This window comes from Electrophorus electricus, chromosome 15 (assembly GCF_013358815.1).
Source record: "Electrophorus electricus isolate fEleEle1 chromosome 15, fEleEle1.pri, whole genome shotgun sequence".
Lineage (NCBI taxonomy): Eukaryota > Metazoa > Chordata > Actinopteri > Gymnotiformes > Gymnotidae > Electrophorus > Electrophorus electricus.
The window spans coordinates 12,641,261-12,667,913 of NC_049549.1; the positions used below are offsets into that span (position 1 = coordinate 12,641,261).

The following is a 26,653-nucleotide window of genomic DNA, read 5'->3' on the forward strand; positions in this document are numbered from 1 at the left end:
CAGGCATTGGTACTTTTGGTAGTGTGGACAGGTGCCAAGTCATGCTGGAAAATGAAATACGCATCTCTGTAAAGCTTGTCAGCAGAGGGAAGCATGAAGTGCTCTAAAATGCTCCTGGTAGACGGCTGCGCTGACTTTGGACTTGATATAACACAGTGGACCAACACCAGCAGATGACATGGCTCCCCAAACCATCACTGATTTTGGAAACTTCACACTAGACCTCAAACAGCTTGGATTGTGTGCCTCTCCACTCTTCCTCCGAAGTCTGGGACCTTGATTTCCAAATCAAATGCAAAATTTACTTTCATCTGAAAACAGGACTGTGGACCACTGAGCTACAGTTTAGTCCTTTTTCTCCTTGGCCCAGGTAAGACGTTTCTGACGTTGTCTCTGGGTCATGAGTGGCTTGACACAAGGAATGCAACAGTTGTATGTCCTGGATACGTCTTTGTGTGGTGGCTCTTGAAGCACTGACTCCAGCAGCAGTCCACTCCTTGTGAATCTCCCCCAAATTCTTGAATCGCCTTTTCTTGACAATCCTGTAAAGGCTGCGGTTATCCCTGTTGCTTGTGCAATTTTTTCTACCACACTTTTTCCTTCCACTCAACTTTCCATTTATATGCTTGGATGCAGCACTCTGCAGCATTCTTTAGCAATGACCTTTTGTGGCTTACCCTCCTTGTGGAGGGTTTCAATGTCTGCCTTCTGGACAACTGTCAAGTCAGCAGTCTTCCCCATGATTGTGTAGCCTACTGAACCAGACTGAGGAACCATTTAAAGGCTTGGGAAACCTTTGCAGGTGTTTTGTGTTGACTAGCTGATTAGAGTGCAACACCATAAGTCTACAATATTGAACTTTTTCACAATATTCAAATTTTCTGAGATACTGACTTTTGGGTTTTCATTGGCTGTAGGCCTTAATTATCAACATTAAAAGAAATAAACGCTTGAAATCACTCTGTGTGTAATGAATCTATATAATATGAGTTTCACTTTTTGAATTTGAATTACTGACATAAATTAACTTTTTGATATTCTAATTTATTGAGATGCATCTGTGTGTGTGTGTGTGTGTGTGTGTGTGTGTGTGTGTGTTTCCTTGGACCAGGCAGTTAGTATTAAAGATGTAAAAATAATTATAATGCAATGTCACCTATATTCAGACCTTGCCATATTTCTTGGCACATGTCTTCATCTTTAAGCCACACGACTAGAGTATACCAGCAACATTTTTGTCACTCTTCCAGTATTTATTGAGGGTGCTGTAAATGTAAGCCAACAAAAACCTTTTTACATACTTTGAGTCAGTAATTGTAACAAAAAAAGTCAAGAGGTATCTACCCTGCTGAATAAAGCCAGACCAACACACATTTGCATATGGTGCTTTGCTTCTATAGGTAGTAAAAGCAATGATGCTCTTTTAACAATAAGGAAGGAATATAGAATGGGCTGTTCCCTAGACATTGAAGATCGATGACTAGATGTTATGGAGCATGGTGGATAACCAGCAACAGGGAACACAACCATCCACTTCCAGTTTCAAATGTCGCTCCAGAGAATGGCTCGCCGGCTCTTATCTACACTCACCACATACTCGCCTGACATTGACCATGCCACTGCATTAACTGAGGAGCTGAAACAAACAGTGAAGTCTATCAGCAGAACTGTTCATATCCATGATTTAGCTTTAGTGACGCATGTCCTTAAAAAATAAAGCCATAAAATATTCTAATGACTGCAATGAACTGCTACAAATGTTGTTACTTCTGTCATCTAACAATTATAAATTTTATAGAGTAACTCTTCAATAATTGTAAGAACACAATCTGAATCATTATGGGCTGCAACCTTTTAAAAATGTGACTGTAGGTCAGTAAATATAGTGAACATTTAGAAAGTCTGACTACCATAAGCATATCACATTGATAAGATAAAATTCTGATTTAGAGCCAGGACAACTTTATTTTTATATTTTGTAAACAATTGGGAAATGTGTAATAGTCACCCTGACAAGGAGTGGACTAAAAGCTAACTTTAAGGTTACATTTTATGCTGTACTGATTGTTGATTTCTTTAATGTGTTCAATGAAAACAAGGTATTTGAAAGGACAAGCAAGTAGAATACATGATTATCTGCCTACCCTTTCACTCACAGCAGATATTATTGTATAATATAAACCATTAAAAGAGAATCCCCAAACAAATTCTCAGGGAGCAAACTTCTTAACTTAAATGTGCTTGTTGCAGAATAAATAAATAAATAAATAAATATTTTACATGATATTTTGATATTAAAAATAATTTCAGTACTTAATCAAGCTATCTTAAATTCTGTAGCATTCAAAACCAGAAATTAATGCAGGATAATAAGGGGTTTGTGGATACCTGTGCATGTCCGGCAGTTGGGTTTCCAGGTTTCCTGTACCAACGTTCCAGATGTACACAGTACCATCTGCTGATCCAGCCACCAGGTAACTTCCATCTGGACTAAAGAGAGGGGATTTAAGTAACACTTAGTTAATATATCCATTTCAAGTGGTTTTCTGTTGCCTTGTGTCCTTTCAGTCTAGCAGTAATTACTCAGTGACCTTTTGGCTGAAGGTGTTCCGTTCTTAATGGCTGACACAGATATCAAAGATACTTTGGTACTGGCCCAATGAGCTCAGTTTTGAAACTGATAGCTCAGCATAAAATTAGACCTTGGTCATCATATAACAGAATTATATAAACTGCAATTTCTTTTTATTTCTGAGTTTTCTGTATCCATAAACCCATCCCCATGTTTCTTAGAGACTTAGAAAATTTATATTGCACAAGGATGTTGGTGTTTGTTTTGATATTTGCCCTGTTCTTCTAACTGACTACAAAACTAAAATTACAACCAGTATTGCATTACTTCTTATTCAATCTCATTGTTACAGGACTTATAATCACAACCTGGTTATTTGTTTAATTTATTTGTATCATCAGATACTCTCACCTGATGATTCTGTCCGATTTGCTATTATCTCATTAATTAATTAGCCCATTCATTAAAGTACAATTTACTCAAGGACCAAGCTCAATATGAGTCTGTAAAACCGCTCTCCTCAGAAACATGCTATGCTTCTTGGCAGCAATGAGTGCTAGTGCTGTGCTCAATATATTCCACCTAGCACTGGGCTGAAAATGTCGAGGGAGAGGGTGATTATGTCCGATTACAGAGACAGACCCAGCCTTAAAAATGATGCAATGCATTCTGGTTCGACTGTTGCCATAGAAACTGTTAAGCGTATGATTCAGCTGGGACTACACTAGCGTTGCTGAGTCTTTCTTTTTTCCATATATGCACCCTGTCTTTTTTTGTCATTCCGTATTACATAGAGTAAGCAGACTCCACTTACTGATCACACAAAGAACACTGCATGATCACACTGTGAAAAAGAGTATGTATGGGGGGTTAGCTAAATACTCCTGGCTGTTCTCTGTTCTTCACCTAACCTTTACAAATGAATCTAGAGTACTGCAAAAGGATCTCTAGAATCCACTGCTTCCTTAATACAGTTTTTAACCTGTTTTGTTGTTCTGGAGCCATTATCATTTTTTGAACATCCATTATCACTTACATTCAAACTGACCATGAATGTTTTGTAAGAGGACAAATGGATGTTACTCTGCTAATAAGAAGTGAGTCTTCCTATCAAGCCAGACACATTTAAGAGCAACAGCTGGATTACTAGACAGATGGCATGAATAGCAATAGATAGCAGTCAGTCTAGACTGACAAAAAGGATAATACGATCTTGACACCTATGCAAATAATACTCTCAGCTGTCAAAGGCAGCCAAATCGGATAAATGAATGATTTACTTTAACATAATCTAAATAAAATGTTGCAATTATATTTTTATTCAACTATACAACTATGGTTTAATCAAATAGACATCAACACTTGCATTTGGTATTTCATAATAAATTTGTATTTTTTCAAGTCAATAATGCTGCACAGATGCTACAGTTGTCCCAGATGAGGTTAGGACCTGTACACCATTACATTTCAATATGACAGTCAGTATAGTGTCTGACAAGCTCAAAAAAAAAAAAAAAAAGGTTTTATATAGCTCATATCTCAGTCACATTTATAGCTCATATCTCAGTCACAGGACATAATCTTTCATTACAAAAGATGCAAGGATAACCTCTAGCATTCATTAGCCAAAGTCATCTGATGCCACTCACTTCCATAAAACATAACATAGACAAAAATCTCCTTAATCACACCGATTTGTTAGTTCATAATACATGTTGGCTCACTTGTAACACTCTATTGCCTCACCTGAAGATGGCCTTGGTGCTGTCACTTCCACATTTGAAACCGTCTGCCCTAGGATGACAATACAGATCAAAGAATAAAAGGTGTGACTTTTGGTTTTCAAATGAATTACCATTTGAAAAAGCCATGAAGCCATCTTATTCTTCTCCTAGAAGTCCAGGCTCCTCATTCGCCCAACTCTGCTAAAGTTGTCACCAAATTCCAGTACATGTGTAAAATTTACGAATAAAAATATCAACATTTCTTGGATTTAACAATCTCAGCTACTTCAAACATAAGACTGATGTGTATTTAAGTTTCACTAATGAGTTGATTCTATGTGTTTAGTTATCGCTGCCCTTCAGTGCTTGTGGGAAAAGACAAGGCCAGCACCTTGCTGAGCTGTGTACAGAGGGCCAAGCCTGTTCTACACAGCTGTATACCTGAATGCCATCCTGGTATTACTCCTCCTCAGGTCCACTAGTTGCAGGCTCTCATCTCTTGAGCAGCTTAGCAGCTCCCTGTGGTTGGGGGAGATGTCTAAGGATGTCACCCTGCCCTGCAGGGGCACCTCCTGTGTGCAGCTTGCTGCCCTGCAGGGAATATATTGATTGAGGCAAGGATAATGGTGGTAAAGCAGCGATAAAGAATATTGTGGGTTATTACTCACAAGTGAATTGGCATACTATAGCACTTTGCACCAGTTTAGAATCATAAAATGTAAATTCTAGAAAAAAATATTTTCAGATGTCAAATTTTAGAGTTTATGTTCAAACATGAATGTTAGTTCAGGAATCACATCATGATACGGTCATTTTAAGATTTGAAAGCAATTATGCACCAACTGCAGTGAATTATTAATAATCCTAATACAGATCTGATTGTTCAAAAATAAGTTTGCATAACTACAACCCTGAAGCAACACTAAGACATTTCTACTTAGGAACTACAACTGTGAGACATAACATGGAAATTGAAGTCAGGTCTACATATATATATGACAATCATAAAAGCTTAAAACAAATCATAAATATATAAAACATATATAAAACAGTAGGTATCCACACTGTGGGAAATCTTTTTCCTTGCCCATGGGAAAGTCAGGAGGTTGGGACATTGAATGGTGGTTGTAGAGCACTTCAGTCCTTTCCTACTCTAACTAGACAGCTTTGATAACCACACTTTATGCTATAAAGTTGTTAATGATTGATCCCCATTGGAACACTATCTAGTAAGTCAGGTAGGCATTCCAATAAATAGCTGATCTGAATACAGAGAACTTGAGACATTAGATGATGAGTGGACTTAGGAACCTTTGGAGCAGCACTGGCACTCCTGATCAATCATATCATGTATCATGTATGAGCTCTGTAATGTAATTTTTTCCAAAATACATTTGCCTTACATCTAGTAGTTTTTTTAATTATCTTACTTTTCTTTTAACATAGCTGCAACCAGCTAAACACATAAATGTGCAACATAATGACTCAAGGCTGAGTAATGTCTAAAGGTGAAATAAATATTGAGTGAACAAGTGAACCATTGAAAGTAAGGCCACCACATAAATAAAAGTGTTATTCTCAATAAAATATAAACTGAAAAAAATCAGGTACGCAGTGTCCAGATTTTTTCAATAAATGTCAAAATACAGTACAAGTCACCTATTACAGGGTCTTCAGGAGACAATTAGCATGTGGGCTGACAGTTGCTAGGCGACAGACGAGCTGTTGGCCCGGCAGCAGCTGGAGGTTACTATTGCAGGGAGTGAATGAGAGATGTCAAGGGCTCAGCCATGGTGTGAATAATAGGCTCATTTTAAAATCTCTAAATGTGAACTCAGCAGCACAGAGATCACACGGCTTTCCTTGCAACTCTTTGGCTTAGAGCACCAAACCAGCAGATCCACTGACCGTTAGCACTACTGTGACCCTAAAGTCTCTAAAACGTGGAGCTGCAAAACATGGTGTTTGTCTTACAAATCTCTGCACATCATAGACTGAAATTCACTACTGATACATATGGCATATTTCTTCACTGCAGTTATAATAGTTTGTGATTAAATAACCTCAATATAGTTACATTTTTAAGTAGGTACTAATGGCCCCTAATGATTTTGCCTTGACACATTTGTAACGTAGTCAACATGGTCTTTAGTTGTACGTCAGCATCCTGAACATGTTTTTTGTGATGCTCAGTATACATTGTTCCTATAAGGGTCATTTGTTAAATACTAATGATCTGGAATTAAAGGTAAATTCAGCCAAATAGCATATCCACTGTTTCATTATAAATCCACAGTGCTTGGCTTCATGTGGCAAGGAAGAAGCACATGCATGCCGCACCCTCCAGGTGACAGGAAGAGTCTAGCTAATTAGAGGGTGAGATCTGGCATAACAACTAAATTGGGAGAAAAAATGGCATTTTAAAAATCTGCTAAGATGGAGTAGAATGAAAACAACCAAGAAATGTCAGACTGCATTTTGAGGTAGAGAATATCTGTTTTGTTATTACAATTACATATGTGCCATTTCCTCTGGTTATACATGTGAATTATACAATGACTACACAACAATCTGTGGACTAGTAATTGCTTTACCGAACAACCACTTTCCCGAAAAGGGTTCCCCAATGGGTTTTATAGTTGAGAAGGCTTTATTATTTTAATTATTTAGCGTATTTTGGTTTATTTATGATCTTGAATTTCATTGAATAATGTAGTGTCACAAACATAGTGCAGATAAAAGATAAAAGAAAGGCTATGACCACCATCTCTTTAAAATTAAGCTCCATTCAAGCTTTCCTGTGTACAAAACTGTCCTAAATAAAATGGTTGTAAGGAACAGCTGTTAGACTGAAAATATTGCATTCTGCTTTCTCGAATGCAGCTGGACAACAAATTATCTACAATATTTACAGCAAAGTGTCAGCAAGCAATATTGCAGAATAGCAAACAGCACAGCACATCTGAGGCTACACAACTTTAAAATCCTTGCCCCAGTTCAATACACATAGGGGAATGGACAGCAAGGTCCAGGTTTGGTCCAGGTTTGGTTTTAACCAGCCTCACCAAGACTGCAAGGTCACTTCATTTGAACATCACATTTTCTCTTTCAACATCTATTAACATAAAGACTCCATCTTTTCTGAATTAAAAAGCAATACATTTTCCCTCTAAACTGCTACAGTTACCCCACTGTACATAATTCTTGCTCAAGCATTTGTTCAAAAGCAATTCTCAGCTGTATAGCAATAGTCCTAATAACACACAACAAGAAGACAATCTTATGATGAATTTCATTTAAATAAAGGATTATGAAAACAGAGATCAGGCTATCAGAATAGCACTTCCATAAACACAGTATGGTTGATCCATTCTTCAAGAATGAAAGAACTTTGAAGAACTGAAAAGTTGATTTCTTTATTGGCTGTACCCAAGTGCACTTGAATTTTTACTAGTTCAGTGGCATCCAAGTGCAAATTCTGGACATAACTTTACAAACAAAACTTCACCTCAGACAAAATATTAAACTTATAAATATGTAGATGTGTGACATCTAACAACTGTTTTGTGTGCTGATGTTTCATATTGGTTATTGAACCCAATTACCTGAAAATAATATTAAGATTAAACTTTTGTTTTATCCCAAATATCTTCAGACAACCTTTATTTCAAGCAAAACATTTTCAAACTTTACAACCATTTACTTGATATGAAACGGCTACAAGGGTAGTCACCCTCTGACAAATATGAAGCTACATGTTTTGCAAAACAGAGGTTTTGTTTGTTTTTAAATCAACAAATAGCTTAGTGTGCTCTGCACATATAGCAACAATTAAAACAGATGGTAACAAATCACTGTCAATTAGAGAGTGGTATAACAATTATTGTCTTACCTGCTGTCCCAGAAACGTATTTTTCTGTCATAATGGCCACTGATGACGTAATATTCAGAGCAAACGACATCACTACAGTAGGACAACACCTCTATGGTTTGTATGCCTGAGTTAGAAAGACAAAGAGAAAAGTAGCATAAATAATGTATAGGTGAGCATTTAAATGTACAGAATAATCCAAGTATAGAATATGCAGGTTATTCTTACATCTTGACTGAAACTTGAAATTTGATTAAAAGGGAGCAAATTCTCTGCATTGAATACAGAATACAGGAATATTGAATACAGAAAAACTGCAACAGCAGTAAAAACTCTTAAAATAACAGTTGCAACAACAGGGGTGCAGGAACAATCTATGCAAAAACCACAAACTGAACAATTACAGAGTCAACATCACAGCATATAAACCAGAAAGGAAGAACACAACCTTTTCTTTCAGACTTTTAAGAAGCGTACAGGCCAGAGCTGATCTGTGATAGGTTGTTCTAGAAGTTTAGTCTTGGAGGAAGTTGGTCTATTCCCACCACAGAGGGACACTCCAAATCAAAAATTGCATATCAAAGGAATATGTCACTAGTGAGTGCCTGTAGTTATGACACCTGTTCATAATGGAGGAATATTGGATTCTTCTAGCATGCAGTCACTTTTGACTTTTGATGAAGGTTAAAAATAGTTAAAAAGTTAAAAATAAATCTTATGTAATTCTGGGCTTTCTTCAGAGAGAAAAATTTCGGGGACAGAAAGAAGGAAGGGTTTCATAGTCAGGAAGGGGTTTCTTGAAGAGATCTGGAGATCCTTGTGCCATTTCTTTCTCTCTCTCTCTGATGTAATATTCAGATAGAATTAAAGTATTCTTTGATAATTAAAGATCCAGAGACCAAATAAAAAATTATTACAAATTTTTGTAAAACACTAAATAAGTGTATTAAACATTCAGCACTTTCGAAAATAAAAACATTTTCTTGGAAATATGATAAAATGCTCATCAAAAAACAAAAATAAAAAAAAATCAATTAATCAGTTCTAGAAGAGAATGGTCTGGACAATGTCCTAATATTCCAATGAGTAACCTTGATTGACAATCACTACAGCGTTGGTTCTACATATACAAACATTACAATCACATAATTTTAGTTTGACAGCACTGCTGTATGTTTGCACTTAGAAGAACCATCTCAAAGACCTAAATTATACTCTACATTTGACTAAGGCTTTTCCTTGCTAGACAACTTTCATCTGCTAGCTAGCTAGCTAGGGTTCTCAGACTTGATGAGGGTCAGAATTTGTGAATGCAATGTGTGTGGGAGGTGCATCAGATTTCTGACTGTTGAGAATAAGGCTTACATAAGCTTTACCCAACATAAGGACCTCCCAATTTATATTAAAAGGGTAAAAATTCTGGCAAAATAAATGAATCATTTACTGGATTTTGGTGCAATATTCATAGAACATATTTTGTATATAAACATAGTCTGTCCCTTAGAGCAGGATTAACCAAATTAGAAAGAATACACAGATACAGGTTTTCTGATTTAATTTGTAATAGGTTTTACAGATTATGGTCATTATATACATGCTGAAGTGAGATCACAACCAAAGAACCATTCTAGCCCAACCTATCAAATATAACAAGTACATGTTCACAGATTTCTGTAGCTTCTTCATCAAACTCATAGAACCACACAAAAATAAATATGTTCTAGAATTCTAGTATATTCTAGTCCATAATTTAGTCAGGCTGATACTAAGAGAGATATGTGGGAGAGACTTACAGGCAGCACGTTGCAGGTCCCAGATCTTCACTGTCCTGTCTGCACTCCCTGTCACCACCTGCCTTAGGTTGCACATAAACCTTGCTGCTGTCACTTTGCGAGAATGACCTGTGAGAGTAAACTACAATAACAGAGAACAGCCATTAACAAGAGCTCAGGTACCCTCCTCTCTCTATCTCTCGCATATACATGCACATGCATGCACGTGCACGCACAGACACACACACACACACAGGGTAGCCAAACATTTCATTGATAACTGTTTCCAATAATTATCATATTTCATGCTATACATACACATTACTGGAGAGATTGCTATATGTTTTATTAGTGCTCTGTTACCAACCAACCCCTATAACTGAGGATTCACCTTAGCTCTGTTAAATGATCATCCTTTTCTGTTGCTCAGTTCCTGGCAAAGCAGCAACGAAGGTTATACTACTTACTAAACCATATTTACTGGAACTTCCAGCCCACTGACTGTTGCTGTTCATAAACTCACCAACCACCTAATTTGAAACCTTTATTAAGTATAAACACATTATAGGAGTTTCAGGTAAGACTACAGCTCAACTGTTGCAATAAAATGTAGTGCTAACCATCCTCTAACACTTCGTAATTAGTAGTTTCTGATCACAGAACCACTGTTGGCTGCATATTTAGTGTGATAGACAACTCTCAACCCATGAGTAAAAACTCCAGCAACAAAGCTGTGTTTGATACAGTACACTCATACCAGTGCAACACCCATGCCACTACTGTGCTGAGAATGGATAAACTCCCCAATATCTAGGCAGTAGTGGTCATGTAGGTAAAAACTGATCAATGAAGAATTTGGTAGAAGGTGAAAAGTTGTCTTTAGTAAAAATGGGCTACGGTCTATAATAGTACACCTATAAGACAAATGCCCCCAATAGTGATCAATGAGAGTAAATGTAGGCCAGCCGTTTACACATACATCATTCTCATTCATACCATTTGTACAGATTAGTCTCTGTGTGTGTGGGGGGGGGGGGGGGGGGGGGGGTAAGTATGTAAAGATAAAGATGGTAATGATGACTCAGCATATCTTATTACTTCCTTCCATTGTTCTAAGGTCCATGTTCATGGTCTTTGAGCCAGGATGTTTTCAATGTTGGCTTTTGACAGATTTTGTGTAATTAAATTGCTGGGTGTACACTTCCAGGTTCGCACTCAACTTTTGGCTGCATTCTACAATTATAAATCTCTGATAATGTTGTTTTCAACAGAGGCAAACTGTGAGCAAGCTACTGTGTATATTGCCTAGAACTTAGACATATAACTCCTATTGCACCTGGTTTTTATTATTTTATTTACTCCAGATTTGAGATCATTGGAGGCCTGTAATAACAGTGAGTCTACCGTTCGTGTATGCCACAAGAAATTTAGGCTGCAGAAAGCTAAAATGTTGGATGTAAATTTAATGTTTTGCTTTTAATCACATATTATACAAACCATATATTAAATTGTATATTAAACAAATCACATATTAAAATACTTTCATCTCAGTCAGTCTGTTTAAATAGGACAAGGTTCCAAATTCAGCTTGTGAAAACAAACACTATTAGTGCCATTTCTAGTCAAACACCACCTATGAAGTTAAGTAAGCAGCCCAGTCACTCTGTGTGGCTGATGCTCTTCAGACAGTGATCCAGGGAGACAATACACGGCAACACATATGAGGACTATTCACACAGCAAGGGTGAGGGCTGGGGGGTCTGTTACCTTGGGAACGAAGTCATCCAGCCGCCAAAACAGAGCTGACTTGTCATATGACGCAGCTAAAATTCGGGTGCCCTGATAAAGTCAGGAATAACAAAAAGACATTGCATACTTAAAAGACTTAAAAGACTTAAAAGCATACAGGCAGACATTGATCCAGTATTTCCCACAACTAATGTAGTCAGATTACCTATAGACATTAGTCAAAAGCACCAACACCCTCAGAGAAAGAGGGTACAAAATTAAGATCACTGTCAGACAAAATGGAAGTTAGCTGTCAGCGATGTGCATGCTAAACATAAATTACATACATGGTGTGTCTTCATACCGTAGAGTCAAACTCAATGCTAGTGATTCCCTCATTACTCCCATCTAGTGTCCCTCTGTAGTGCAGCATGCCTGAAAACAACAGACATAGCAAGTCCTTGAATAAGCCTATTTACATTTACACCACCACCTTCCCCCACCCGTACCTCTTGAGACTGACACGCAGCAATCCATGTTGCAGCTGTACCGCTCATTTCCAAAGCTTACACACTATTCACTTCATATGTCCTGCCTAAATGTTACACTTTATATACCACATTATATGTACATTTTTCCCTACTTACACTCTCTTAAGTACTCTTAAGGTGGAGTAGTAGCAAGGAGGAGGGATAACATTAATGTGTTTTATATTGTAAACCAGTTACTAAGCAGGCAATTCTGCAAAACAGGAAACTGTGTTAAAAATGATGCACAATCCTGGTTGAGAAGGATTTAAAACCATTAGGCTAATGGCACTGTGGTGGTTGGACTCAGTCACCCACAGCAATAAATTTGTGCAGCAGATCATTTGAAACTTCTAATGGTTTGCTCTCATTTCCTCTCATAATAGTTTACATTTCCCCTGACAATGACTAGGACTGCTTGCAGTCAGGGGACAGAATGCTACTTCAGCTTGAATGTTGTTCTGTATTATACCTGCTACGATGTCCCACAACTTGATCACTCTGTCTGTCCCTCCAGTTGCTAGCAGGTTTGATCTGGGGCTGAATCTCACTGCATTGATTCCCAACTCATGAGCATCCTGGGCCAACAGAGAAGAACTCTTTCAGATCTGCTACACAAAAACACACATTACTGTATTGGGTAATGCAGGAAAATGCTGCTTTTCCTGCACTGACGATATAAATTGTTGTTCACATATGAAATTGCATGTATATATTTTCCATGTTTTCTTGACTTAGTCCAGAATACTGAACTTGTGGTCTAGTAACCTGTTCAACGTAATCCTACTGGGGCTTTTTTGTTTTTTATTGTCCACTGTAAATAGATGTCACCATTAAGTATAATTAGCAAGCTGTATTTGCTTTGGCATTTAAATTGAGGAACATAGACTGTTGAAACATTGCTCTCCACTAGACAATATTAACATGTGTTGGTGTGTAGCTTGGTGCTTTAAGATATCAACATAAGATAGGTGGTGCTCAAAGTTCTTTTACATGACTGTTTTACTGTTTAGCTGTTTTTGTCTGAATGTAGGTGGAGCTGTGTTTGTTTTTTTGTTGCTTTCTTATTGCTTGTTTTAAATAATTTTGCTACACCAGATTCTTCTGGCTCAATTGCTTTGCAGTTGCTTTAGTTGGGAGATGGTAACACTGTTGTGTAAAACAATGAAACATTGAAGTGAAAATGTAATTAAAATTTTAAAAATGTAAATGGTATATGGACAATGTGGACAAATGATAATTTACAAAATATTTGATATTCTTTCAAACATTCAAAACAGACACTCAAAATATTCAGTAAAGTATCTTATTCTAATGCAAGTGTGAAATGAGAATATTTTCTAACGCTTGCAGGCCTTCCTTTATTGCTGCCGAAAATAACACAAACACATATGCAAATTCTGACATTTCTGTAATTAAGGAAGTCATGACCTCTCTAGAAGCTACCATAGCACAGGCTAGTTGCTTTAATGCTGGCGTGTAGAACTGAAATGAAACTGGCCTTCTGTGTTGGTTGCCTATGTGTGGAGGAGCTGCAGTGTAATACAGAGAGATACTGTTCTGCAGAAACACACATGGGGCTTTGTGCCATAATGGTGATACCAAGCATGAACTAACAGCTTCCTTTCACCACTTGACACACAAAAATTAAGACAGTCCTCATCTATCAGTCATTATGTGCTTTTTGTCTACTTATGCGTGTACCAATCAGGCCATTCACCCATCACCCCATTTAAATAACACCTAAAATTAATGTAGTCAGTACAAATGCAAGGGTCAGGAATTCTATTTTTCTGGTACAAATAAGATTTATTTTATAAATGGAGGTTAATTATTCTAGAGGGAATATTATTACTCATAAATGCCATACTTACCAGCAAGTGAATGGCCTTGTTTGGAACTCTTGCAGCTAGGCAGATTCCTGAAGGGGTACTGAGGTGCTCTTCCAAACTGCAAATTGAACTACCCCGCCTCTTCCTTCTGAAAACACCACACACACACACACACACACACACACACACACACACACACACACACACACACACACACACACACACACACACACACACACACACACACACACACACACACACACACACACACACACACACACACACACAGTATGTCCACATGCACACCCAGCAAGCCAGCCAGATATATAGACTTATACAAGACAGAATGTTCATGCCTGACAGATGAGGATCCAGTTTAATATACTCTGTACAGATCTGTTTAGGAGCACTGACAAATGTGGGTGAGCTGGTAGGACTGATCTCTTATTGTGCAAAGTAGTTACATACGGAAACACACTGAATAGTACATATAGTGCTCAATAAATATAAGCACAATTAAATTAATCTAGTCATCCAATATCCTCATCAAATTTGAGATTGAGAATTTGTCCTTACTTTTAATACATGAACACAAACACCTAACTTTTCCAGGCTGTTAATGCTACAGTGTACAATAAACGTAATTTCATTTGATTGTTCTGTTGCCTGTTGATTAAACATTTCAAAAGAAGACTAAATGTACCATCAATTACACTAACAATTGTATTTCTTTTTCTAAGATGTCCATTCACAATTAAGTCCATTCACAAATAGAAGATGGAGGCAATTAGGTTTAATACTTCAGATGCCAGTACAAGTAATGACATTGATACTGTAAGCCAGATTTTTGGGGGTTTTTTTATTTCTCCAGGGCCCAACTGTTTTGCACGAGCTTCAAGTTTTTTTCTGCATTTTTCACACCTGCTTGAGCTCAGCAGCTCATTATCAAGTCCTTTATGAGCTGGATGGTGTGCTAGAGCAGGGGAAACTGCAAGGCAGTGGGGCCCCAGCACTGGAACTGGAAATCCTTGCTCTGAGGTACTGTATGTGACTCTGAATATGGGCTCTATGGGGAACACTAAGCATTTCAATTGATGTCACCATCTACTGGACCTACATAGTTCCTACACTGATCTATTCCACTGACATGGTTTTTAAGGCCTTGACAGTCCTGTGAACCCAAGTTCTAGAGTACACTTTCACAATTACACTAAAATAAATTGGTCACTTACTCAAAAAGATCTTTGATGGAGCCAAGAAACCGAGGGGAGGTGGCTGAAGCAGACCTGAGAGCAACAATGATCAAAAATGATTAGGTTTTAAAAAATGGAGGAGACAAGGAAAGTTAAAGTAGTAAATTTATACATACACACAGACACCTTCCCTCATACAAACACAGGTTGATTAAAATAGGCTATCTTGTCAATGCATCTGTCTGTGACATCACTGAAAAAAATTCCAAAAATAGAGCTAACATCCTTCTCTCCACAGTTATTATGCATGTAGTCTTTATCAGCATCTTAAAACAACAACCAGAAATCATACAATGGCTTTGCTTGATTGCAGGACCTTCTCAGGCCTTGCTCTGACTAAGTGCATGTCAGACCCAATACTTAGTCAGTATAAAGATCAAATGCGCATCTACAAGTGCTGTGCGAATGGTTAACTTTATAGACATCTTTAATTTGTTCTGGCAACATAGAGTAAATACTATCGGGGCAAAACAGGCTTCTAACAGTGATTCCCTATCAATAACACATGCTCCATAAATCTGCTTTATAGTGTTTGTCACTTGCCAACTTCTACCATTAATGAAATTGACAAGGGATGAACTCAGATCCAGAGTACTCGTCCATACAGTGAGACAGGAGATGGAAGGAATTAAAGTGATTCACCTTACTGCTGACTCTGAATAAACTTTCAAAGCCTTTATGTTCTCTCTTTCCCCCCATCACATTATACTGTGATCATTTATTTGAGAACTTTAACCATAAATTTACAGACTGTACTGACAGTTTCGCACCACTAAAAAAATCCTAAAAGAGGCTGCACAAAAGGAAATGAAGACAGACAACTAACCATTTTCTATACCATCTATAAAAAAAACATCTGAAAACACTCAATACAGAAATAAAGCTTGCCAGAAACTCTTTAATTCTACAATCAGATTGACCATCACAAGGCAAACCCAAAATTCCCTTTTCACTATAGCTAGATTATCCCTGTCTTTAGCTTCTCTGCTTAATTCCTCTCTGCTGATAAATGGAATGAGTTTGCTGCATTGTTTAGAAACAAAATCACTGCTATAAAAGAAATCATCACAATGTCCCCCATGTTTTGCTCAATCTTCCATCACACAGGAATATAAAAACCACTATGTCCACTTTTTTAGCTATTGACCTAAAACACTTAGGGAGGTCATATCACTCTTCAACTCCTGAAGCTACCCTCTTTATCCTTTACCCACTAACTCTTTTAAGCAATTGTAGCTCTTTATCAGCTGAGGATCTGAATATTATCAATCCATTATTATAACATGAATTTATCCACATAATCAGAATAGATATTGTCAGACCTGTACTGAAGAAAAAGAAACTTCATTCCTTAGTGCTTAGTAACTATAGATCAACATTCAGTTTCTTGGAAAAATTTACTGAAAAGGTAGATTTTAATTTAGATTAATGATAAATTCACAAATAATGTTGATGGCATTTTGAAATCTAGTTTTAGGGCCTTTCATAGCACTGACAGCATTTCTTTTTAAGGATCTGAGAGTTGATAGTGACTATTTTTGTCTGTTTTGGTTCTCCTGCATCTTACCGCTGTCTTAAATAGAGTCGACTTTGAGATTTATCTCAGCTACAGGACTGGGTTAGCCTCTCTGTCAGTGTCACACTGGTTCAGACCATACTTACGCAATTAATTACTACATTGGTACCCACACATATAAGTGCAGTACCCTGTGATGTGTTTGTGTGTGTATATATATATATATATATATATATATATATAGCTCCAGTGGAGCCAAGCACCAGCCACTAGTGGATAACACAGGCAGTCAAGACCAGACAGACCAAACCTGTGCACTACCTGGATTGACTACAAGAAAGCCTATAACTCAGTGCCAAACAAATGGATCCTATAATGCTTGAGGCTGTATAACATCAACAGGATTCTTGATCAATAACTCAATGGGGCTCTGTATGACAACCCTAGAGGCCAACTTCAGACCAATAGCACGAATCACCAACAAGTGCAGGAATTACCAAGGAGGTGCCCTGTCCCTGCTATTGTTCTGCATATGCCTGAACCCCCTCAGTGAAATCATCACCAAGAGTGTCTACAGACACCAGCTATGGAATGGACCAACCATCAGCCACCTCCTCTACATGGATGTTGTCACACTGTATGCCAAAAATGAACAAGACATCGATTCAGTAATCCATCTCAGCAGGATTTACTGTAACAACAACAGAATGTCATTCAGACTGGATAAGTGTGGTCAGATGGTTACAATGAGAGGAAAAGTAATCAGAACTGAGGAGATCATTCTACCAGAAGGCAACACAGCAGATGCTGAGAGCAGCTAGAAGTACCTTGGAATCTCACAGGCAAATGGGAATCATAAAGAAGCCATAAGAAAACCAGCCACAGCCAAATATCTACAAAGAATGAAGCAAGTCCTGAGAAATCAGCTGATTGGGAAGAACAAGATCTGGGCGATCAACACACATTCTCTACCGGTCATCAGATACCCTGCTGACATAATCAGCTGGCCAAATAAGGAAAAAGAAGCCACTAACATCAAGGCAAGAAAACTCATGGAAACGCATGGAGGGTTTCATCCCAAATCCATCACTCTGAGACTATAAACTAAGGAGAGGGGGGGACAAAGGTTAGTGAGCATCAGTGCTACTATCCAAGAGGAAACATCGAAGGCTGGGATCTACCACACCAGGGAGGTCCCCAGATACAGGCTGTGCACAAATGCCCCTGAGATAATCCAGCACATAACAGCAGTATGATAGCAAGCAGAGCATACATAGAACACCATAACCAAGTGGCTGGTGTAGTATACAGAAACATCTGTGCTGAGTATGGGCTGGAAATTCCAAGGTCAAAGTGGGACAAATCCCTGAAGGTGGTGGAGAATGAATGAGCTAAGATCCTATGGGACCTCCAAATCCAGACTGACAGAATGGTAATGGATAACCCACCAGACATAGTAGTGATGGACAAAGAGGAGAAGAGAGCCGTAGTAATAGATGTAGCAATCCAAAGTGATTGGAACATCAGGACCAACATGAAAAGGCTGAAAATACCTGAGAGAATAGCTGAGAGAAGAGCTGGAAAAGATGTGGAAGGTGAAGGCAACAGTGGTTCCCATGATAACTGCAGCACTAAGGGCAATGACCCCATAACTGGGAAAGCAGTTCCACCAGATCTCAGGAACAACATCCGAGATCTCCGTCCAGAAGAGTGCAGTCCTAGGAACAGCTAAGATTCTTCACAAGACCCTCAAGCTCTCAGGCCTCTGCTAGAGGACCGAAGCTTGAAAAAAGAGACCACCCCAGAGGAGGCCGAGCGGTGAATTTGTCATGTTTTTTGTCAGGCACTGTTCCTCAAACCATTCCTACACAATTTTGGCAGTATGGTAGGGTACATTATCCTGCTGAAAGAGGTTAATGCCATTAGGGAATACTGTTGGCATGAAGGAGTGTACATGGACAGCAACAATGTTAATAGTTTTAGGTACATGGTATAAGTCATTAGATCCAAGTCAAAGAAACATCTACAAGAATGCCATGACATGATACTTTCCACATGATGTAAAAGAAAACATGATTAATCATATAAGGACTCTGTCCATTACTCCATGGTCTAGTTCTGAAGCTCAGGTGCCCACTGTAGACTCTGTTGTTGCACCCCACCCATATGCATCAAGGTGTGATGCAGTATGTGTTCTGACATTTCTATCATAGCCAGAATATTCTGCAATTTGTGCTACAGTAGCTCTTCTATGTAATTGGTCCACTTCAACTCCCCAGGAGCACCAATGCGCTTTGGGCACCCATGACTCTGTCGCCGGTTCACAGGTTGTCCTTCCTTTTTTGGTAGGTACTATTCACTGCATACCAGGAACATGCCATAAGAACTGTTGTTTTGGAGTTGCCCTGACCCAATCTTCTAGCCATCACAATTTGACCCTGATTATTATGTTCAGATTCTAATGCTTGCCTATTTTTCCTGCTTCCAACACATCAATTTTAGAAATGTACTGTTCAATTGCTACTTAATATATCCCAACTGCCATTGTAATGAGATAAATATTATTCACTTCACCTGTGAGTGATTGTAAGATATGTACATACTTGGTTCAATTAAAACAAACATTGGTGCCATTGCTCTGTTAGTACAGTTTGTTGAAACAAGTGAGAATGGTACCTTTGGAAATCTGGTGCACACCAAATGAGCAGACCAAGACCACTTAAGCAGGTCAGTCTCAGTCCACTTCCAAGCAAAATCTGGTGTGGTTCATTTGAAGTATGAACATAGTCTGAACCAAAGGCACCAAATAGAACAAACAGGACATGATGTCACAAGATGCAATCCTAAACATCACATGAGAGAACAGAGAAGGGAATTTGAGAAGAATTTGAGTTTGAATTTGAATTTGAGAAGACAGCAAACGTGGAGCAATGTGGAGCTAACTAACATTTGGTTCAATGTGTGTATCTATATTGTACTGTAAGAAAATGCACAAAAATGTCCATGTATTCCAAATGCAATTCACGCAGCAGATAAACTCTTCACACTGTTTTGCCTCCTTATTGTATTTTCTGAGTTCTTCCTGTGTAAAGTAACTGGTAAAGCAAAAAAAAAAGAAAAGAGGATCATTTTCTGCTTTGGTTAAGAACTTCAATATGCCTAGCCAGACCATCCAGCCATTTTCTCAAAGAGCCAGCCTCATGATCACTGTCAATCACCTTAGGAGCTACACCATGTCCATGTCAGCTACTACAGCCATAGTGGGGGTGTACACTGCGAAATTGGCTGGCTCATCAGATGTGTGAGTGTGTAAACAAAATTAAAGATATTTGCAAAAAGCTACCTTGAGTTTGAGAAAGGAGCTATATAAATGCAACTAATAATAATACACCCTGATCCACCTCACCTTTATATTAAACATCTATTTCCCATCAACCTATAATTACTGTACACTATTCCTTGTATGCCCACTGAGTAGGTGCCGACCATGCTACGTTTGATGTCACCTACTGTATTTGTGTGATCATCTCTTTCTTGTCTGTCACATTTGGGAGTTGATTTTACAACATTGCGCAATGCAAAATTTGACCAAAATTAAGCTACTGACCCTTTCCATTTATATTTAAATGACTCATTATTAATAATCAATAGTGTTACCTGAAAAGTCGTCCATGGCTTCTCTCTGCCCTCTTCCCACTCTCACTCCTGAGTAATGATGGTGATGATGGTGATGATGCACTTTGAGGCACTCTGGGGGAAAAACCCCACAAAAATGATCTAATTAGCTCAGGTTTTTAAGGCTGTCTGCCAGTTTCTCTATGGATGCTGAGCACATGATGTGTTGGATTCTGTCATGAGGTGCGAGTTCTAATATATTCATACTATACTGATCAAATATATCTGATTTCCAGTCTGTTTTTCAAAGGCTAATTTGGTACACGTGATAACAGCACGCAAACAGATGTCATCATCACTAAGTGTATTAGCTTGCATATGTAGGATTCTCTTCCACAACATGCTATATTCTACATGGCTATTCTATACACTAGAGTAGCTTGTATTAGATGATAACTTGCAAGCTTGAAATACTGCTTCAGACATCACAGTTGCAATATATAACGAGATTGTGTTTTAGAAAGGTGGGAAAGACTATATGAATATGTCTGACGTTATAATGCTAGGTTTCCTGTCCCAAGTTGTGCACACAGATACACAAAATACTAGGCATGTCAGATCTAGCAAATTGTTATAAAACATTAAATGTGCAAACAACCATAATGTATGTTTTTTTTAAGTGAGATGGTAATCAACAATGTATTATACAACAACCTCCTTTTGTGCAGCATGCAGATCAATGATCTGCTCCAACCACCAATTCCCTGGAAAAAACTATATCTAAATAACACCAGAATATGACATCTGTGACATGCACATCACTTCTGCTATTCAGAACACTTTGACTGGAAACTTTGAATTTCATCCACTCTCTCATGCATAAAGCTCCTTGACAGAACGCACTCATTTTAAACATAATTTTATATAGTTATTCTGGTCTTAAAATTGATTCAAAGGTGTGGTGTCCAAGAGTTAAATTTGTCACCTCCAGTGTCTCTCACAGACTGGAACATTACTAACAGTCTACCATGACTGGAGTAATGTCTGCCTTTCAGCTAACCTCAGTGCTTTATTTTATCCCTGTCTGTGTGCTGTCTAGCAACCTGTCTCCTGCTGTCAGCTTTACTCTCTTGCTTCACAAAAAATGAAAAATCACTTTCAACAAGAATATAAAAACACTCCAGATCGGTCTAGACAGAGTTGATAGGAATACACAGACACTGGTGCTAATCTTAGAAGAATCTTAAAATCTTAACATGTTTACATGAGTAGATTTTACGAAACATCTCACAGAGAAAGTGAAGGGACTTTTATTTCATTTATTCATCATAATGCCCTTGAGATGTCAGCTGTTTTGTGTTCTGGGGTCAAGGACACATGGGTGATGTGCTGAATCTTGGAAGCTTTTTGGGGGTTAGGCAGGAAAAGCAGTGGTTAGAGGAAGCACACAGAGTGGCTTGGCCCTCAGTTAACCACAGAAGGAACTGCTCAATGATTCACCCAGAAAGCCCTAGCTTCACACATTCCAGTTCTTCATGTAAACTGCTAACTCACTCAGGCACCTTGTTATGACAATACACTGACACATGAGGAAGTGGCTCTTATGAGTAACCAGAAAGTTACTTTAATAGTCTTTCCCTTTGTTTTTGGGGATTTGTAGTGTACTGGCATTTGTACACTGAAAATAGCACAAACTTCTAAATTTATCATATAAATAATCACATGCAAATATGTCATAGAAACTATTTTTCTCCCTAATCCATAACCTTGTGGATTAAACTATTTTAGTGCATTATAAGGCTTTGACATTCAAATTTTTATCATAAAATGTATCCTGAGAAAATTAATAAACTCATTGAAAATATATTCTCTAGTCTCAAAATATTATTTCATTCATTCTTCACTGAGAATCTAATGTTAACATTTAGCATGATCACTTACTTGTCAAAGTTGAACTTCTTATTGGCAGTTGCTTCAGGGTCTTTATTGAGTCCAGCCTCTCTGGCTCTAAAAGAAGCATAAAAATATTTGCATACAACACTTTTAGACACAACTACACTTTTGCTGTGAGGTATTAGATTAGGTTTAACTAAATTTAACTAAGAGTTAGCTGTTAATATTTCCAAACAGAGAGTTAAGTATTTATGTATCAAACATTTTTCAATCATTTCACTATGGGAAAGTCTCAAAATATCTGTACATTATTAAGACAAGGTTCTGGTTTAATCCTTAACCAAGAGCACAAACATTATAGATGCTCATACACTTTCCCAGTAAACAAAAGGAAGCTACTAAAGGCCACAGTGCAGTTCTGACTATGAGCTAAAAAATGAAGCTTTGCCATCTATCCCATCTCACCTCACTCTCCTCTCATTACGGTCATTCATGCGCTCAGCAGCCTGCTGCTTCCAGTGGATCATGTCCTCCAGCAGTTCTGAGCCAGAGAGCTCCTCCTTGCGGTAAGCTCTTTCTGTGTGCTGGTGGCGTTCAAGCAGAGCATCATATTTGCTCTTTAGCAGCCGGTTCCTCTCCTCAACTTCGGCCACAGAAGCCTGCAACTTGCCATACTCCAGTTGCACAGCACTGAGGTCATTCTGAGACTCATACAATCTAATATCAGAGAACAGTGTTTCGATTGAGAAATGTGATAGGCACTGAAATCTTCATCGACATGTTGTCCTGTTAAGGTCTGCCAGAGGACACCACTGTTGATGAAACCAGCTAAAATGATTCTAGCAGTTGAGTTTGCTCATTCATAAGAAATCACAGTGCCTTTACAGTTCTCAAAACGTACACACCAGGGACGAAACTGTTGAAATCCCTTCAACATGATTTTGAACTCTTGATATTTAAAACAGTCCATTCATAAAAATAACATGCATGTTACAAATCACCAGATATGGTAGGAATTCAGCAACTTTACAGAAAATATATTCAAGATGTATGTATTGTAGACTAAAGCACGTTTTTTATGGCCAGTCAATCAGACAGAACAAACTGCTGGTTAATCTCATGTATGATGTTATTAAAATCCACATTGGATGTACATGTATATATACATATGCTCTGAGACGAGCCATAATTTAATCATAATTGAATCATAATTTAATAAGTTAATCAGAGCCCAGAAAATATTAATATAATGACACCCATAAAATATTATTACACTCCGATTATAGTTATCACACTGTTGCTGTTACTATTATTATTGTTTTTATTAAATACAGATCTTAAAAAACAACTATACACTCAAGACCCATACATAGTACTAGCATGGTGGGAGTAGGTGTGCTGCTTTGAGTGTACCAGGCACAGAATTCAATAATATTCAGCCAACATTAGTCCTGTGGTCAGAGGCTAACCAGTGATGAAGAGTTAGAGAATGGCCAAGTCAAAATTTCCATGGCAACAAATATAATGTTCTCTCTAACTATAAATCCAAAAGGTTATACTAATAAATGTATTATTCTAATAAAGCCAGGGGTGAGAGTATGCATTCTCTTTTGGCAAAAAAATAAAACAGCAGCAATTATGTTGTGTGCAGGTCTTATGTAACACAACCTACATTAAGCAGTTTTGTATTGTTATTTAAATTTCCTGTATGCAACAGCTCTTTGCTAAAGCTCTAATGCTAGTGTAAGACCAGATTTTGCACATTCTTAACAGACTTTCATTATTAGGTGGGGAAAAGTTAAAGTGACGTACAAACCACATTGTTCAGTTCAGACAAATAATATGGTTTCCAATTATAAATAAGGTCAAATACAAAAACCTTGCATATATAAATTATATACAAGTATATTTGAAGTATTTTAAAGGTATTCATACAAGAATGCTGAAAATTCATTACAAAGCTTACCTGGCATGTTGCTTTTCAAGAAAGGTTTCCTTGATTTTTATCTCCTGTTGCAGCTCCACTACTTGGTAAGCAAGCTACAACAGCAAACATAAAAACAACAGATGAAAAGCCTTACTGGGCCAGAAATCATTCTGTGCAAAAAAAAAAAAAAACTACTTCAATTTAGGGATTTGCTACTTGGTTTTTATAGCAATATGTGACAGAGATTATTGGCATGTACAATAAATGAATACAAGAAAGCAACAAAATTTTCCACATATTTTTTTCTCTCACACATTATTTCCTGATGGTTACAAAACACTTGATAGGCACATGTATGTCTGAAAATCTGGTAATCCAGTTAATAATTACGTGAATTTTGTTAATATTCACCTCAACATATGTGCTTTTTTGTTGTATATGGTCTTTTGAACAAAAACATTTCAAGAACTAATTCTGGTAAAGGTTGTGCTTTAACTCAGGTTAACTTTGTCTAATTCCCACATTTTTCTATAATGTGGTATGCCAAGGCACACCTCTGGAAATGGCACCAATGTTTGAAGACTCCTTTGTTTATACTGCAGTGTGCGCATAGGTTTGTACTTTACACTACCTCACCAGTGGCTGTTTTAAGGGATGACAGTGAATCCTCAGATGAGGAAAGCAGCAATGGTCTGTATGGTAAAAAAGCAATGCATAGATAAACATAAACCCACAAAGGGTTTTACACAGAAAGAGGTGAAATATCATACATAACAACATTCTGGTGTGTGTTTTGGGGTAACAATTTTGGAGGCCCTTATAATAATCCACTGAAAGGATTGTAGATTAAGCATTCATATAAAAGATATTTGAACATGACCTGTTTCTCTAGTGACAAACACAATACTTGTGAGAATTCTCAATGAAGTGTTCTGGTTGGGTTCAAAGTTATATGCTACAAGCCTTGAATAAACAGTAATTATGAAAGGTTTGAATAACTGGTACTGTGAATAAACTTCCCAGTGTGCATTTTTAAGGTGATGTATGAAATAACATTGTGAAAGTGGTACTGCTATTAGCATATAATGTCATTTGTTATTTCTTTGTTATATGAACACTCATCTGTCGGCACTTTTTTTAGGCATATGCACTGTTGTATGTTGGGGACGTTTTTTTGTCTAAATACAGCTGCCTTGCAACAGCTCAGTATTTGTACTGCTCCGCAAATAATTACAACGCATGTTGTTACAATGTAAGTACAACTAGTTGTTTTCATCTTTCTTTTAAAACTAGTAATCTTATTTAATTATCTTATACCCCGTTAGCATTTGTAAACATTCATAATCCCGTTTTTTTTTGGCTTCAAGCATTTAGATTTCCAAGTATACAAACAGCGGGAGGTACTTGCTCATTAATAATAGTTACCTTGTCACCGAAAGAATACCTTTGGTTATGAAGGCTTTCTGTGTACACCGTTCGAGTAAGCCGAGATCTGAAACAAATAGCTTTCGTTAACATGCGAATTGACTTCAGTTTGCACGCTGATGAGCTCTTCTGGTCGCACCTCTGTTGTAAACAACTCACTTGAGCTGTTCTGCCTGGCTGGGAAAGTAGTGATAAAAGCTATTATTGTTCCCATGAAAAACAATATACTTTCATGTTCTCTTCTAGTTTCACGTTTATGGGAATCACTGAAAATGAAATCAGGTTAGCGACTGAGCTGACTAAATCTTCAGCTCACGTTGCTTTGCCTCATTGTTTAGAATATACAAATCAGGAATGAGAAGCGATAGCTCCCCAGTTAGCATACAAGCAGGTTAAATAATAAATAGCACTGTAATGTAATGTTTAATAAAGCCTACACGATCGGATGACATCTTGAAAGAGAATCTTCTGTGCCTTATCCCGATATTTCAGCTGTCGAATTATATGACGTTTCCAGGTCTCAGACTGTTTAGAATCGGAATTTCCAAAGTGTCTCTCAGCCTCCCCGCATTCAGACGTAGCCATGATTAACAAAAACACCGGTGTCTCTTTCCAAATACATTGTTGTTGCTGAATTTCTGCATGGCCACAAGATACCATCAACTTTAATACTGAATGCTGTCAACAAAAGCAACTCGGAGAAACAAGTTATTCTGCATAGGCACTAGCAAGTCACCGGGAAGCTCTAAAACGTCATTAACGCATGCGAAGTCACGCCTGCTTAAATCGTGTTCATTTTATATGCGCGGAGAGAAAAAAAAAAAAAAAAAAAAAAAAAAAAAAAAAAAAAAAAAAAAAAAAAAAAACACGTAAAACGAGGAAGTTGTCTTTTGAACGGGATAGACTCGGCCCTACAAACCATTTTGGTTATGATGATTTACGAGAACGGAACAATTTATGGGCTTTGCTAGTTTCAGCCAGCCAATGGATTTATTGGA

At 37.7% G+C, this 26,653-nt stretch overlaps 1 protein-coding gene across 1 annotated transcript; it reads right to left on the minus strand.

Annotated features, from left to right (window-relative positions):
- Nucleotides 1-1,052: 1,052 nt before the first annotated feature.
- On the minus strand, nt 1,053-26,410 carry LOC113574671 (autophagy-related protein 16-2). Its single transcript, XM_027005761.2, has 18 exons — nt 26,093-26,410; nt 25,656-25,722; nt 24,862-24,922; nt 24,270-24,343; nt 22,769-23,020; nt 22,352-22,417; nt 20,453-20,545; nt 15,259-15,312; nt 14,069-14,174; nt 12,667-12,772; nt 12,032-12,102; nt 11,707-11,778; nt 9,961-10,081; nt 8,189-8,294; nt 4,738-4,887; nt 4,319-4,366; nt 2,389-2,490; nt 1,053-1,636 (listed from the first exon to the last, which is right to left on the minus strand). Exons 1-18 carry the CDS (start codon nt 26,313-26,315, stop codon nt 1,543-1,545), a joined length of 1,866 nt encoding a protein of 621 aa, XP_026861562.2. The 5' UTR covers nt 26,316-26,410; the 3' UTR covers nt 1,053-1,542.
- Between the last annotated feature and the right edge of the window lie 243 nt (nt 26,411-26,653).